Source organism: Mangifera indica, chromosome 1 (assembly GCF_011075055.1).
Source record: "Mangifera indica cultivar Alphonso chromosome 1, CATAS_Mindica_2.1, whole genome shotgun sequence".
NCBI lineage: Eukaryota > Viridiplantae > Streptophyta > Magnoliopsida > Sapindales > Anacardiaceae > Mangifera > Mangifera indica.
The window spans coordinates 23,785,062-23,800,722 of record NC_058137.1 but is presented as its reverse complement, the minus strand read 5'-3'; the positions used below and the strand labels follow the sequence as shown (position 1 = coordinate 23,800,722).

The 15,661-nt window shown below is 34.5% G+C and overlaps 2 protein-coding genes across 5 annotated transcripts; both read right to left on the bottom strand.

Moving 5' to 3' along the window:
• Window positions 1-550: 550 nt before the first annotated feature.
• LOC123221611 lies at window positions 551-11,270 on the bottom strand. Of its 3 annotated transcripts, none has more exons than XM_044644470.1 (13): window positions 9,094-11,270; window positions 8,469-8,599; window positions 7,977-8,076; window positions 7,754-7,886; window positions 7,596-7,659; window positions 5,631-6,357; window positions 4,604-4,930; window positions 2,473-3,438; window positions 2,315-2,387; window positions 2,150-2,235; window positions 1,383-1,502; window positions 1,126-1,196; window positions 551-761 (listed from the first exon to the last, which is right to left on the bottom strand). In XM_044644470.1, the coding sequence occupies exons 1-13, from the start codon at window positions 11,011-11,013 to the stop codon at window positions 719-721; spliced, it is 4,761 nt and encodes a 1,586-aa protein (XP_044500405.1). In that variant the 5' UTR covers window positions 11,014-11,270; the 3' UTR covers window positions 551-718. The 3 variants fall into 3 exon arrangements, with proteins under 3 accessions (XP_044500405.1, XP_044500414.1, XP_044500424.1); XM_044644479.1 differs by having other exon boundaries at window positions 5,631-6,345; XM_044644489.1 differs by lacking the exon at window positions 4,604-4,930.
• Window positions 11,271-13,273: 2,003 nt separating this feature from the next.
• LOC123208783 lies at window positions 13,274-15,397 on the bottom strand. Of its 2 annotated transcripts, none has more exons than XM_044626333.1 (2): window positions 15,235-15,397; window positions 13,274-13,868 (listed from the first exon to the last, which is right to left on the bottom strand). In XM_044626333.1, exon 2 carries the CDS (start codon window positions 13,854-13,856, stop codon window positions 13,467-13,469), a length of 390 nt encoding a protein of 129 aa, XP_044482268.1. In that variant the 5' UTR covers window positions 13,857-13,868; window positions 15,235-15,397; the 3' UTR covers window positions 13,274-13,466. The 2 variants fall into 2 exon arrangements, with proteins under 2 accessions (XP_044482268.1, XP_044482258.1); XM_044626323.1 differs by having other exon boundaries at window positions 15,241-15,392.
• Between the last annotated feature and the right edge of the window lie 264 nt (window positions 15,398-15,661).

The window sequence follows — 15,661 nt, the reverse complement described above, 5'->3', positions numbered from 1 at the left end:
TAAAACATTAAATAAAATAATATTTTTAGTATCTTTTTATTTCATCTAATTAAATATAGTATTTATTTATATTTATTAATTTTATCACACATTATAACTATTTATGATAATAACTTGGAACCAAACGCACCCTAAATGATATATCATTTTACATAATATTACAGGATCCATTAAATTTAGATAAGATGATTCCATAACAACACTTGGGTAAATATAATATTACTTTTAATTCATAATTATAAAACAAATTTATTACTTCTTTTTAATCAAATTTAGTGCATTTGATAGCTTTGGAATGCAAGAAAATAAGGGATATCAAGAACAAACATAGAGAAATAGCTCTAACTGATTAATGATCAAACAGAACACAGGAGGGCATTGAATTTTAACATGATATTGTAACATAAAGCACAAGTTAAACTACCCTAAAAAAGACCAAAATATGTTATTAAGATGCTTTTCAAAATCATTGGTGAGCTTGAGATTGCATATTACTTTCAGCCAATCAAATAAAATGCTATATAACAAGCTCATATTTAGGCTCTTCTGATTTACTAAAAACTGCTCTGTAAAGAGAAGCAGAAGCACTATTACTATGTCCCAGAAAATCATTAGTTGAGAGATACATTTGAACAACAATCTGGTCTGAATTAACACAAAACTACTGATTAACAGTAATTGTTCAACGCAGCAACAAATTTACTGTTGACAGCTTCTGTTAAAACAGCTGCTTCTGGGCTTGCTTGTCTCCTGATGATGAACTGCAATATGACTAAGAATAATTACACATGGATTCAACGTACATACAAAGAACAAACTCAAACCTTGAGATCCTCTGGTCACTGTGACAATGCCATCAGAACTTACCCCATATTATGAAATATATGATAGTGATGGAAATTAAATTGCCTTTACGGTGGTTAAGATGCATATCCTCTTAGGATAATTCTAGAGGTTACCTTTTGAAACTTCAGAGGGAGCCTTTTTTATGAAGATTTGAAAAGTAAATAGAAAGCGCAGATGTTGCGACCATGAGGAATACACTTTATCTTGCTATTTGGATCTGATGTTGAAATTGACATTCTTGGCAGATAGTAATAAGGGTGATAAAGAAACCAATCTTACTTTAATTTTGAAGCAATGCTTTTAGCTTCACTAACAGCAGCACTAACAGCATAAATCGCCATCTTCTTCACCTACAAACAAGATAGTCAGTGAAGCATTTTTGGTTAAAACTCGTTGTTGGTTTATATACACACAATGAAAAATAGTTTAGTACAAGACCAAAAACTAAACCTCTAAGATTTAATTGTCACTGATACAAGAAGGTAAAGATCCAAGGTCAAGGATTTCACAAAAAGAAGAATAGAAGAAGCATGCACCTCTAGTTTGTCCTCCTTAGCTCTATGACCTTTAGGAAGCAAACGGAATTCCTCTGTCAAGCGAATGCATTCTTGGACGTTATCAGGGGATACAAAGTCAAGGGCAACCTTAATGCATGACTGGAAAAGATTATTAGATAGTGTTAATACATATGAAGCCCAGATGAAGGTAAGCAATGCTATAATAGAAGAATCATGTTAAGGAATTTTCATGCCTGCAATTATGATTTTGGCCTGATCTAGTCTCAGAGTTGCATAACAAGACACAAAATTTCCTATAATAATGCCATATAGAAAACTTTGAATATCTATCTCAAGCAGTCCTAATGTCCTGCATTGGATTCATTTTGCACTTGGCAGAAGGCTGTCTCATAATCTTGCCAGAAAGAAGTTGATGTTTGCCAGGTTGACTAAACCTAAAATTTTATAATATTTCACTAATTTTAACTTTTCTAAACTTATAAATTTCAACGTTTATAATTTATAAACTTACAGACATTGATTACAAAATTTCTTCTAACAAGCAATATCTTTGACTTCAGTGGGATTTCTTAGACCACAGGGGTTAAAAGATCGCATAAGCTAATCCAACAATTTATTGCATATCCTGATCTTTAATGTGACATGTTTAGTCAAGTTATTCTCCTGCGTGGATGGCAAGCCACAAACACGGCTTGAAGAAATGAAAGAAGAAGGGAAACAATGTTTCTTTTGTAGCTTTGCCAAGCTCCAACAAGTAGGCATAATTGTTACAGCAGACACCTTACCCGTCTATTTCTTACTTGATGTGGGCATCCTGCAGGAATGAAAACAGCCTCCCCAAGGTGTTGCTCGAAGGTCCAAGGCTCAACATCTGAAAATCATTTGCAAGGGTCACAAGCTAGTATGACATCTTTGTACAATAGCCTTACTAAAAACAAGTTATATCTTACTGAACTCCTCCTTCAGCTGTTTTTTATGTCTCTCATTTAGATATAGGATCTGGTCATGGATGGGGTGAATAACCTGAGGCAAGCATGACATTGATTTAAAACAATAAAACTCAAAGTAATATTGAATTATTGCAAGCATTGTTCACAATGATACGTACAGAATTCACAGGAAGATTATCAATATGGCGGAATTCTTTCTGATGGTTGTGTAAGTACTTCACTAAATCAGGCACATCCTGCCTACGAAAAATGTCCCAAACAGCACCACCATATACAACCTCGGAAGTTTGATTGACTTCAACAGAATCTCTATTTGCATTTGTACCTGGGGAGTCTGATCCTGAACAATTGACTCCATTTCCAAAACATGTTGCCTCCATAGGATCTATACTGCTGGCAGGCTTCATTTCCCCCGCTATAGTAGAAGGATGACAGTCTTGATTATACAGACTTCCCTCAATTGTTTCTTGATTACCATAAACTACATGAACTGGATGAAATTCCTCAACTCTAGGGTAGCTCTGCCCAGCATCAACCCTGTCTGGCAAGGAAAGGTTACTCCCAGCTGCATCCATGCTTTTAGCAAAACAGTCTGGAGTTGCATCTGTCTCAGCTTGATCTGACTTTGTGCCTTGATCTCTGTCAGTGCCAGAAAATGTCACCATAGAACTATCTTTCCCCTTTACAGGCTTGCTAGTCTCCATGAACCCCGAAGATATAACATATTCTTGATGATCTGAATCACTTTCATTCATTTCATTCTGAGCATAGGGCTCATGAGAATGACTGTGACTGGAACTTGTCTCACCCTGCAGCAGGAGATCTCTCCCGGCCACATTCTTGCATATGGAACATGATTCTTTCATGGCAGGCGAAGAGTTCTCATCTGAGGAGAAATCTGTCTCCTGAAAATTTCTGCAATTGCAAGATCCAGTTTGTTCAATCAAATTTGTATTTGACTTATGTTTTTTCCGCCTCTTCCTTCCAACTTTACCTGATGCTTTTTTTACCATACCATAAAGCTTCTGCAGGTCTTCATCATTGTATTTTTTCTGTAACCTTTTTATGATTTTGTGTTGCCATTGAGGAATTTTCACTTCAGCTGTGTGAGTCAGTATATTGACCTACATGGCAAACACAGGAACACTGGGTCAACTTTGATCTGAAACTATGTTAACGGCTCATTTGACTTAAAAAACTAAAGTTAATAGTAAAACATCAAATATTATTTAAGCTCTAACATAATTATATTGAGAAAGATAGAGCACAAAGAGAGAGGCAAGTTGTCTTTTCTTAGGACTACAGAGGTACACAGTTAAATTCTATCATGTCCCATCTGAGGACCATCAATAAAACTAATTCTTATCAAATTAAAGCAGCAAAAAAATATAACATAAAAAAAAAAGAAAAATGATTCATTACTCCAATACAGTTATGTAAATGACATCACTATAACAAAACTTCTTCACTGTAGATCAACAGGGTACAGGGTACAGGAAAATTCTCACCCTCTCTCACTCAACAAAGACCTCTCTATGCTCTTACAACATAACTTATAGAACAGCCATTGGTGGTGGACATTGTCTAATTTTCACCCAACACAACTCTCCATGATTCTCTCTTTCTCATTGGAGGCCAGCTTCTGGAAGAAAATCCAAATTTTTCTTCCTATTTTTCCAGTGTTTTGTGGGTTTAGTCTCTTATTCTTGCAGAATAAGGCATACATGATCTAATTAACCAACACATCTTTAAGGAGGAAATCCACATAAAACCGGGGAAAAAATATAATCTATTATAGATCCCATCTTCCCATGGCCTCTTGCTATGACAAGGAACACTTTGTTTATTATCTCAACATGGCTCATTATAGCAAGTGTCATCACAGAGAATCTGAAGTTTCATTGGGCTCCTCAGATTGGAAGGTGCCATTACAGTTATCACTCACCATGGAACAAGACCTTGGTGGTGAGCCCCTTAAAGCAAACTATGAAGCCATATACCACTTTTAGCCCACCCTAAGCAGTAACACCAAATTCTCGAAGTTCTGTGAGCTGAGACCCTATCTGTTATGCAAACATTTCTAAATGCAATGTGACTAAAAATCACACTTTGAGGAAATTTAAGTCTGATCCAGAATGCAAAACTGAAAAGTCAATTTTTTAATAAATTACTGGTGCTAAAGGTCAGTAAGTCATGAAATTATAGCATGTATAGATTTGGAACACTTGTGAAAAGCAAGAACAACATAGACCAAAACCAATTCGCCAATTTACACACAAACTTGCATACCGCATCAGAAATGTCACAATGTAGTTTTGTCACTGAATCACCCCTACCAAGTTCTTCTAAAGACCCATAAGCAATGTATGTTTTGGGTCCCAAGTCTGGCTTCAGAACAGAAGGAAGCTTTGTAGCAAGATTCAGAACACCAGATTTTGGATGGGTATAATCAGCAAATGGAAGCATAGCAATGAATTCAGCACCATGCCTTGGTAAACACTCTTCAAATGAATTTGATGCAGGCCAATCTTTCAACTTCAACATTTCTGGCCAACCATTCCTATAACTACGACCCTCTAAGTAGCCCTTAAAGAACTGAAAAATATTGATTTCAACCTGTACCATCGAGAGGAAATGCATTATTTAGATCATATCCAATAACTGAAGCCTACTGCCAACCAGAAGAGTGCTTAAAATCTTAAGCCAACCAACAAACAAAAAATATCAAACCAAAATATTTATTGTAAGATACCCTAACACTCTTACTCATGCAATTTCAATTTTGAAATAGGCCAAACATACGGAATATACTGACAATGCAGGATCCACGAAACAAACTTGACACAGATAGACTTTCTCTCTCTCTAGAGAGAGGATCTTTGGTAGTTGATGTAAACTTCCAACCATAAATCAGCCTTAACCCAAAAGTACAGAAATATATTGAGTTGGCAACATTAATCCAGCCTTTGACTTTGTATCTCAACCATTAGATTAAATAGAGTCAATAGTCGAAAATTTATGTCAACTCTTCAAGTAAAGATTTTAAGTCATATGCTCATTTTCCAAAGGGAAGCACGTGATTTTAGTTGAGGGTGAAGCAACAGGCATATGAAGGCACATAACAGTGTGTGAGTAAAAATATAGAGCAGATTTAAACCTCACAAAACCAATTATAATTAAAAAGGAAGATGAATAGCACAATATCAGCCTGGTAACGGTACTAGGCCAGTAAAGAGGTAATACCTCCAATTGAAAAACATCAACAACTACAAAAAGGTGTAACACAACTCTGGGACATAAAAACAAGAACACATACCTCACACCAATCAAAACAATCAACGGCTTTAACCTTATGAGCCTCCTCTTTTAAAATCTTTTCTGCCCCTCGAAAAGCCCTCCACATGACCATTGGATCCCAACTAAGACCAGAAGTCTTTTCAAGCACATTTCTAACTATCACAGGTTCACCTCTCATCCAGTGCATTTGAAAATGCTTGATGTCATTGTTTCCCAACTGAGTAGCATTCGGGCAGTATAGATAATTGTCCTGACTGTCGGCCCTATAAGCTGCCTGCCTAACTTCAAAAGATTTTACCCCATTTTCAGCAGAATCTACATGATTGCACAAAAAACATCCTTGAGAAACAACATCCAGCGACTTATAATTGGTAGTCAGGTCCTCTGCAGTCTTAATCAACTTCTCAATCCAATTAGTATCAAAGATGCGTCTTAGTGCAAGCATCTGACTACCACAACCTCCCTGTGCTTTGGGAGGACAAGGAATCTCACCGTTAGCCTCTGCTCTCCAATCAGGAATGTTGCATGATGTCTTCACTATCTTGTCTGCAGAAATTTGGCTGTCAAAATCTGTAACCTGACCATTTGCTTTTTCAGCAAACTGCTGTTCAGAAAGCACCTCTTCAATACCTCCATGTTGAACACCTTTTCGCATTTCTCCACAGCAAGTAAGGCAGAGATCATAAGAACAATCAGGATTGGGGCAGCTTCTGTGGAAATTAACAATTGACGTGCTGCAATTGTCACTGTTAAATAAAGACAGATTCATGGTGAAAACTTTTACCACTATAAATATAATTTTAACCATTATATGTACACACACACACACACACACACACACACTCTTCATGTACAAAAGTTTTGGTGCTAACAAGTATAAACAAATTAGCGTGTCATCATATGATTGAATGATTTTGAATTTAAAAAAACCGCGTGCACATAATATCACATGGTAACACATCATCATTAGTACTTAATGATAATGATGTGTAACTATATGATTGAATAATTTTAAATTATGTATAAATTAACATCTAATCACATGATAACACATTATTATTTGTACTCAAATTGATGTTCATTATAAGTACACATAACATCACTCTACATATAAATAAATATATAAAGAAATTATGAATTAGGGTATCTTGAACTCATAGTAGAACCATTCAAAGAAAAGGACACAACTGCAGGTTATCAGAAGAGAAACAAAGCTATCAACAGTAATGGATGAACCTACCCCTAGCATCCAATCTCCTATTGATGCAAAAGAATGTCCCTAGGTTAAATAAAACTACTAATGAATGAAGAAATATCTTAGAAGTCTGCACTCTTTACCAGTATATTTCTATTTTAGATTAACAAATATATGAAATCAGACGAGACACTGCCACACAATCCTAAGGGATACAGAAAGGTGTATTTGCCAGGATCAGAACAGAAAGTAAGAACGTTCAACAATGGTAGACAGTCCTATACCTCAAATCCAATCTTCAACAATCAATAATATGTTTTAGCATAATATTTACAAATTTAGAGATCAATTTAAACAAGATCTCTTTCCCCCAAAAAAGAATGCACCTGAGGGAAAAGGGATTATTATAGGCACTAAAGAGTATGCACAAAATACACAAAGCACAAAGAAGGGATAATTATGATGAAATACCCAAAACCCATTTCTCCTGAATTCTTTTTCTTTTCTGATTTAAAGATATTAAAGGCTCTTAAATACAGTTTCATTGCTGACTTTGCATATGGTCAGAAAGGTAAAAAGGTTACTAGTTTTTCTTCTGGTGTCGAAGCATGAGCACGAGCCACATGAGAGATGGCAAACGCATGTCTACTAATGTTGACTGTATCAGGGAGATACAATGTTGTTTCCACTTAGATACCGCAATTTTCCAAAGATTATTAACTTACTGAAGATAAAATATAGACTGAAGATACCAGGTATTTATGAACATCAGGGAGCATGAGATGATACCAATATACCCTGTCATCATCGTCCAGTAAAGATCTCATTATGTCATCCTCTGTCAACTGCAATCCTATGAAACAAGCAGAAGAAAAACACATGATGAGCATTTTAAAACACCTATCTTGCAAAATTTTCTAAATAGTAATCCCATACAATTATAATACCACAGATGTTGGCTTCTATTCCCAATTCAAGGCTCTGCTCCTGTTGGATATGCCTCAGGAGAGGCAGAGTTTTATTTAACAAGTATAGCAACTTTTCCAATTTGACATTTGTATCTGCTTCTTTACATTCAGCCTATCAAAAAAACCATTCACTTTACTTATCACTAAAATACTATAGCAAAGTAAACAGAAATATAAAAAAGAAAGATCAGAAGGCACACACCAGCACAACCAAATCTTCCTTAAGGCACACTCTGCAATTGCAATTGCCCCTGCAAAATGGACATGCAATCTCTATGTCCTCTCTTGTTTTCTCTGGGTACCTAATTTAGTTCTTTAAAGACACTATCAGGAGTTGCACAAGAAATCAAAATAATACAAATCAACATTTAATAAAACAGTTTTTCTATTAAGTATATTATACACAAAGTAGAAAGTGATTTTACCACTTTTAACTTGGTTGAGAACTTGAACTTATTACCATTCTAGCAGAATGACATTTAGGAAAAACTTTCATGATAAATCAATAAATCTACTTATAAAAGTCAGGGTTGATGAACTGCACTTATCATGAGCAAAATATCTCTTTTAAGATCACATTAATGATTTGCATAAAAGCCAGGAACAATATTGTGAAAATCAACTAATCTACTGTCTCACAGTTCTTTAATTGCATTGTTTCCATTAGTAATATAACTTTGTAAGATCTCATTACCATTTTGCAACACACTGATAGCAATAGCGCTTCCTTTTGCAACTGGAACAAATAACTACACCAGTCCTATCACTCCTCAAACATTGGTGGCACATCAAACTTCTCTGCTCCATGTTGCAGCTCCCAGCAACCTAATGCAGAAACCCAGTCAGAATGGTTTACAAAGGAAAATTGGAAGCATTACAACATGACAATATAATTTCACCAAAGATCCAGATTATACATTACAGTAAGTAGCAAGCACAATTCTAATTTTTCCTCTTTTCAGGTACAAAATAGAACTCCTTAACACACCAGATTTTTTTCAAATGAGGAATATAAAGTTATCACATGTAGTTGCTAGTTTCAAGTATATGTCCTAAGAAAGTGTTGCATACAAAATTTTAGAAGTTTCAATTGTATGATTGGCAAATCAAGGACCTGAGTAGAGTTAGATATAAGTCGTTCAGAATGCTATATATCAGGTCTACCATCTTCTTTTGAGCTTAATTCATAAGTAAACATAACTTGCCCACAGCACTAACTTATCTAAGGTCAACAAAGTTTGGCCGAATAAGTGAATATAAATAGACTGTAGCAAAACCTCAAAGGAACTATGAGAAATGATGAATTTGGAAGAACTTACTATTGACTTTGAGTTTTCTGATTGGTTGCAGACCATCCTCGGCCTTCCTCTAGGCCTCTTTTGAGCATTCCCAGAATTGCTAGTTAATAAGGGTGCTTTTGTTTCAAAATGACTGACAGCCACTCCATCTCCAATCAGAACATCCATCTTCATCAAATCTTTTTCCTTATTGTGTTCTACCTCGACAGGAGGCATTTGCTTCTGATTCTGCTGCACTAAAATCTTATTCAAAGCTTCACCAAAAAGAACTGTTCTCTTATTCTTAGCACCCTTTGGTCGGCCTCGCTTACTACTTTGCCTCTCATCAGGACCATCATTCACTCCGTGATTTTCTTCTCCTGTACAGCTTTTTTCCTTGGTTTGCGAATCCTTTGGTATTCCTGGGTTGTTCTTTGACTGCACAATCTCATCCCCTCTGGAAGGCTGTTCAATAATTTCAACACCAATAATTGCCTCAATCTCACCGGGCATTTCTAGATTACTATCAACAAAAACTTCCTCCTTATTCTCGGAACCCTCCCCTTCATAATGCTTTTTATCTTCTTCAGCATCATTACTGCCCACGATTTCACTAAGCATTCCCTGATCTTCACCAGCAATTATATTCTTCTTATTCTTGGAACCCTTTGGTCGTCCACGCGTAGGCTTTGTCTGGACAATCACATGAACATCTCCATTAACAACAGTGACTTCACCTGTCATAACCTTAACTTCTACAAATCCAACAGTAGTCCCCTCAATTTTTGGTGTCAGAGAATTTTCATCACCACCATTATTGCCGCTCACAATTTGATCAGACATTTCTTGATTTTGACCTTCAAAAATTTTCTTTACCTTATTCTTTGAACCCTTTGGCCGACCAAGCTTCTTCCTTGGGCTCACGAGGTCATCACTCTTAGTATCATCATCAGCTTTACTCATCGCTTCATTACATTCCTGAGGCCCAGAAACTTTAATCTTATTTTTTGAACCCTTTGGCCTCCCACGCTTATGCTTTATCTTTAGCATTTCATTTTCTGCGCCGTTTGCAACTCCATTTACAGGTTGATGCGCTTCTTGAGTTTCTTCTATGCAAGGAGTTTCACCTCCATTTCCAAATGATATTTCACCAAACAGGCCTTGAATTCCAACACCATCAAGACTAACACATGCAGATTTCCCACACCAACACTGACTTCCAAATGAACCAAACCCTTCACCAAACAAATTTATAACCCCATTTCCATCACCACCACCACCATTCACTTCAGTAAAAAGACTCTCAATTTCTTTATCGCCAGACCCAAAACCCTCAATTCCACCACTTACTTCGTCAAACAAGCCCTCAATTATCTTACAATCAAAACCCCCACCACCAATTTCAGCTTCATCCTTAGGTGACTCCAAGCCCTTGATATCAAGTTGCACATCATCATTACTAACACCCATTTCTTCACCATTCCCAACAAGAACCTCACCACCACCACCACCAAACCCACTTGAAGCTCCACCTAAACACAATCCATTCCCCAGATATACCTCATCACCACCAAAATGGTCCAAGATTTTACCTTCATTCCCTCCACCCACTTCACAAAAACAACACAGACGACTCTCAGCTCCTTCACCAAACAAACCTCCAATTTCCTCAAGCCGAAAATCCAAACACTTAGTTCCCAAACTCAAATCAACATCATTTTTTACTGCACTCTCTTCTTCACTTACATCCTCCTCCCCCTCCTTTTGCTTCTTTCCCTTCAAACCCACTTCACTTCCACCCCCATTTTCACTCCTCTTTCTCTTCCTCTTCCTCAACCTCATTTCCTCCTTCCACTGCTCCCTATACACATAGTGCTTCTCACAATAGCGTTTACCCTTCAAAGCTCTTTCACCACACCTGCCTCTTCTGCCCATGCCAGCATCAACAACATCCTTATTCATCGTTCCCTCTCCTTACAAGGGAAGAAAATCAAGAAATTGCTGATTTTCTTGAAAATCTCAAAAGGGTTAGTGAGTGACTAAGTTAATTACAGCAAAAAGGGGATATTTTGAGTTACATTCTGAGCTGGGAAATTGAAATTCGAAAGAAATGAAGATAAAATTGACACTAAAAACTACATTAATGATGTAAAATGTTAATACCTATGCAATTGCAAACGCAAATCGAAGTACTCTTTTTTGCATACATTTATGTAGTGGAGCACACGAGCAGACACGCTGATGTAACGTTGCAATGTCAAAAAACTACATCCACTTTATGTCCTCAAGATGCTGAAAATAACATTTTCATCCCTGTTGGTTTTGGGTTAATCTTTGATTTGAACAGTCCACCCCATGTCTCTAATTTTTTCCCTCCACCTTTTTTTTCTCAAATTTTATTAAAATTATATTTATATTTTAATTATATATAATATAGGTAATTTATAATTTATGGTAGTTTGTTATTAATTTGAGAGTTACTTAAGGTATGTCTTATTAGAAGACAAATAATTTATTTATTTTAATGTACAAAATTGGAAAAGAAAAAAACATAATTATTGATACATTAACATTTTAATTGTTTTGTCCTTTTAGAATAAATTAACGATTGTGACACTGAATAATTATTTATGATAATAATTCTTTATTAAGCAACAATTTTGTGAAATGACCATTTTCATAGTGTGGGTACAAAAGATCGGTGATTTTATTTTGGCCAAAATTTTCCCACCGAAAATTTGATTAAGTTATAATTTTTTTAATTTAAAAAATTTATATTTCCACCCATCCTTCAAAATTGGACACTAATTTTTATGATTAAATAATATTTTTATCCATTTATATAATATATAATTGGGTTAATTTTAGTTCCAACATTTTCACATTAATGATATTGACATAATAAATATAGTTACCATAATAGGTTTTGAAAGTAGCGACATTATATACGCAAAATTAAAAGAGGCAAGTATTCAAAATTGTTTGAACAATTAGGTTAATTTTTTATTATCCAAGTAATTTATATTTTGTTATTTTAATTTGTTAAATAATAAAATATTTTAATAATTTATTAGTATTATTATTATTATAATATAAAAAACTAGAATATATTTTAAAAAATACAAAACATATTAAGAATTATAAGTGAATGCACATGCATGATGAAAGTGTATTCCACATGCGTTGAAAGAATAATAAATGTTGATGGTGTTAGAATTGATACTCTACCGTCAATCTGTTACATCAATAGATTTTTGTGTCATTATTTATTATATAAGTATAAGTGTATGTCAAGATAAATGTTATTATGATAGTGGAACTACGACGAGAGGAGTAATGTATGTCAACTGATTGTGAGAATTTTAAGTTCATATACAGTTGTCATTATAAAATTGTTTATGAATATGGCATTATTCTAAATTAGAGCATATATAATATGGTTAAGATTATCATAGTATTGAATGATCTTTTCGAAAAGTATATGTTATGTAAACATGTTTATTAAATTAACCCATCAAAAAAATTATATATAGATGGTTACCTTAATATATATAGAACATATATTTTAAAAAACGATGATACATATAATTTTTCAACTTGACGCCACTAGACCATTTTATACAAAATAATAAAAATAATTTTAATTATTATGGTATCATCTTAAAAATTTTCACAAAAACTGTTTAAAATTATAAAAATTTGTCAAATTCACTTTTACTACATGATCACTTATCCAAAAAATATATAATTTTATATAAATAATATTTATTATATCATTCAATACCTTTAATAATTATAATATATTTTAAAATATGTATTATTTTTTATCTCCCTCATACTATACTGTATATTACATATTATGTAGTGGTAAAACCCTGAACACCATATTTGAAAGGATTATATTTTAGAAATCTTATACAATTTTTATCTGACCACGTGTCAACATTGAATTGGCTAATTTTTTAAACGATAAGTCCTTTACTTAAGGTTTGGGTGAGAAACAATTGTTTTGAAGACTTGAAAAGTCACCAATTTGAGGCAGTGAAGGCTATTAATTTATTAAGCAATTTAATACAATAACCTTTTGGATATAAATTTTCATTAAATCCCCAAAATATTGCTTTCTATATTATTTTACAAGGATTTATCTGCAATCAAATTTTTTAAGAAAATAGAAATAAGGTCAGAAACTTGCGTACACAACTATTAAAGGATACAAATATCAAGCAGAAACAAAGGCTAAAATTTCTTGTCTACTAATACTGTTTAGCTCATTATTTTCCATCAAACCAAGCAAGAATGGAAAGTAATGTAAATAACCACCACATTATGCGAAATCACTCGGTGTTATGAAAGTTCAACCAGAAGCAAAATTGCAAAGAAATGGAATAATCACCCAGCAATTGAAAGTTTACTTATTTTTCTTTGGCTTTTTCCTCTTCCTTCATCTTCTTCTCCCACCTACGCTTCTTGTAGTCCAACAACATTTCTGGCATTTTCTCCATCAACTTGGCAGTTTTTTCTCGTTTCTCTGCGGCTAGCCTGTCAACCTTGTGTCCCTTCCTCCTGGTTTTCATCTCTTTCCTCTCTGGATCATATGGCCAATCTTCACCTGCTATGAGAACTTCCTTGCGTAGTCTAGCTCTACGACGAGCACTGATGCCAAGTGGCTTCCATGCTCCTAGGTGCCAGTAACCCCACACACCCTTTGATAGTTCATCTTTGTATTTTGCCAATTTCTCACGCCATGGATACTGGTATTCTGTAATTGCCTTTGCCACAGAACTTGCTGCTTTGCCAGCCATTAACTTACTAACCTATATTGTCCACAGAAGAAGAAACACAAGGGTTTGTCCATTTAACTTAACAGTTTTTATGAAGAAAGACACTTTTAAGGGGAAAAATATTGATGGAAAGCATAAAATTTTCTGTAATGCAGTGTGTGTGTACATAGAAGTTCTAGCAAAAGTGTTAAAATCATTCCAGAAGACACTTTTAATCACTAAGTTTGACTCAGTTCAGAAACAAATGCAACAGAACAATAATTCTCATTTATGCTTCCCAGAGTCCAAGCATCACATATTCCCCATAAAATTGGTTAAAAAACAATAGTGCTCTAAATATAAATTTGTCCAAGTCGGAGTTAAAATAAAGTTTCAATTAGCGCTATGTCTTCAGAAAGACATTAAGAGTTCAGAGAGGACAAAACAAAGTGCTATATAAACACCAAGTTATCAGGATGTTGATGAGGACCTTTAGCTCTAGATAAAAGCTCTCTGCAGTCTAAAACTATTTCACTCAACTTCAAAAGTTTAATCAGGGGCTATTCATTACTTAAAAGCAAAACAGATATTAACATATGTATTAGCAACAGTAAGCACTAATAAAATATATCAACAGCTAGAAACAAATGAAACTGGTGACAGAGGAGCTATGTTGCCCGTTAGCATTTTACAGGAAACAACTTCTTATTGATGTGTTACAAAAAAATAGCCAGTAAAATAACTGGCATTTGGACATTTGTTTTATGAGAGCACTTGCACACATTAAGCATTTAATGCTTGCTACATTTGAAAGCACACCAAAGGTAAGAATTTCGAGCCATGCAAAATAACTAAAAGGGCAGAAATTGGGTAATCTGTAACCTGTAGCCAAATGCCCAGATTGCTCCATCGCACATTCAAAATTCACAGCTATACATTAAACAGTGAATAAGCACCACAAAAAGGAGCCTTCGATTCAATTAACTCCCCAATATACCTCATTTGAAAAATTGAACAGAGCATGAGTTGATGCATTATGAAAATCAATAAATTAACATCTTTCACATCTATTCAAAGGCGTCAAAAACCTAACTATCGTCGCACCAAATTAATCCCAACCTTTGTAACTCTAACAATCATTTAATCAAACACTTGAAATACAAGTGTTAACTTTATTCCTAAACCTACAACACAAAACAGTGTCTTTCATGGCTATAAATCCAGCTAATACAATCACCAACCGCAACTACTCAAGTTCATATTCATAACAAAGCCAAAACGCAAAACCCTAAAATCCTCAATTCTCACAGACATGGTTAAAACTTGAGGCAAACATCAGCCTAGTTTTCTGTTAGATTATCTAGAAAAATGAAGAAAAAATAATATATAAAATGAAAAGATAAAGGCTAAACGTAATTACACTTACGGAAGAACGAAGATGCAGATCAGTGGAGAGTTATGAAAGAAAGGCTAGTACTTGAGTTGAATAAGGTTAAAAGTGGACCAGCGAGAAAGAGAGCTTTAGGGTTTTCACAAAAGTACCCACATTTGAAATTTTCTTTGCTTCTGATCAATCTGGAAAAAAAATATATAAATAATAATTGGTTTAAAAAAGAGAGAGAGAGAGAGAGAGAAAATGTTGCATTTTAAGATCCCCAACTACGACTGGATTCAAACTGAGTTTATTCAAATTCGATTCGAATAAACTTGAAACGAGCAGTCTTATACAAGCTCGAGCTCGAGTTATTCGTCAAATTTGAATTTAAAAATTTTGATACAAAATAACGTCATTTTGACCAGTATGTATTAAGATGATATTGTTTTAATAACGAACTAATTAAAAACTC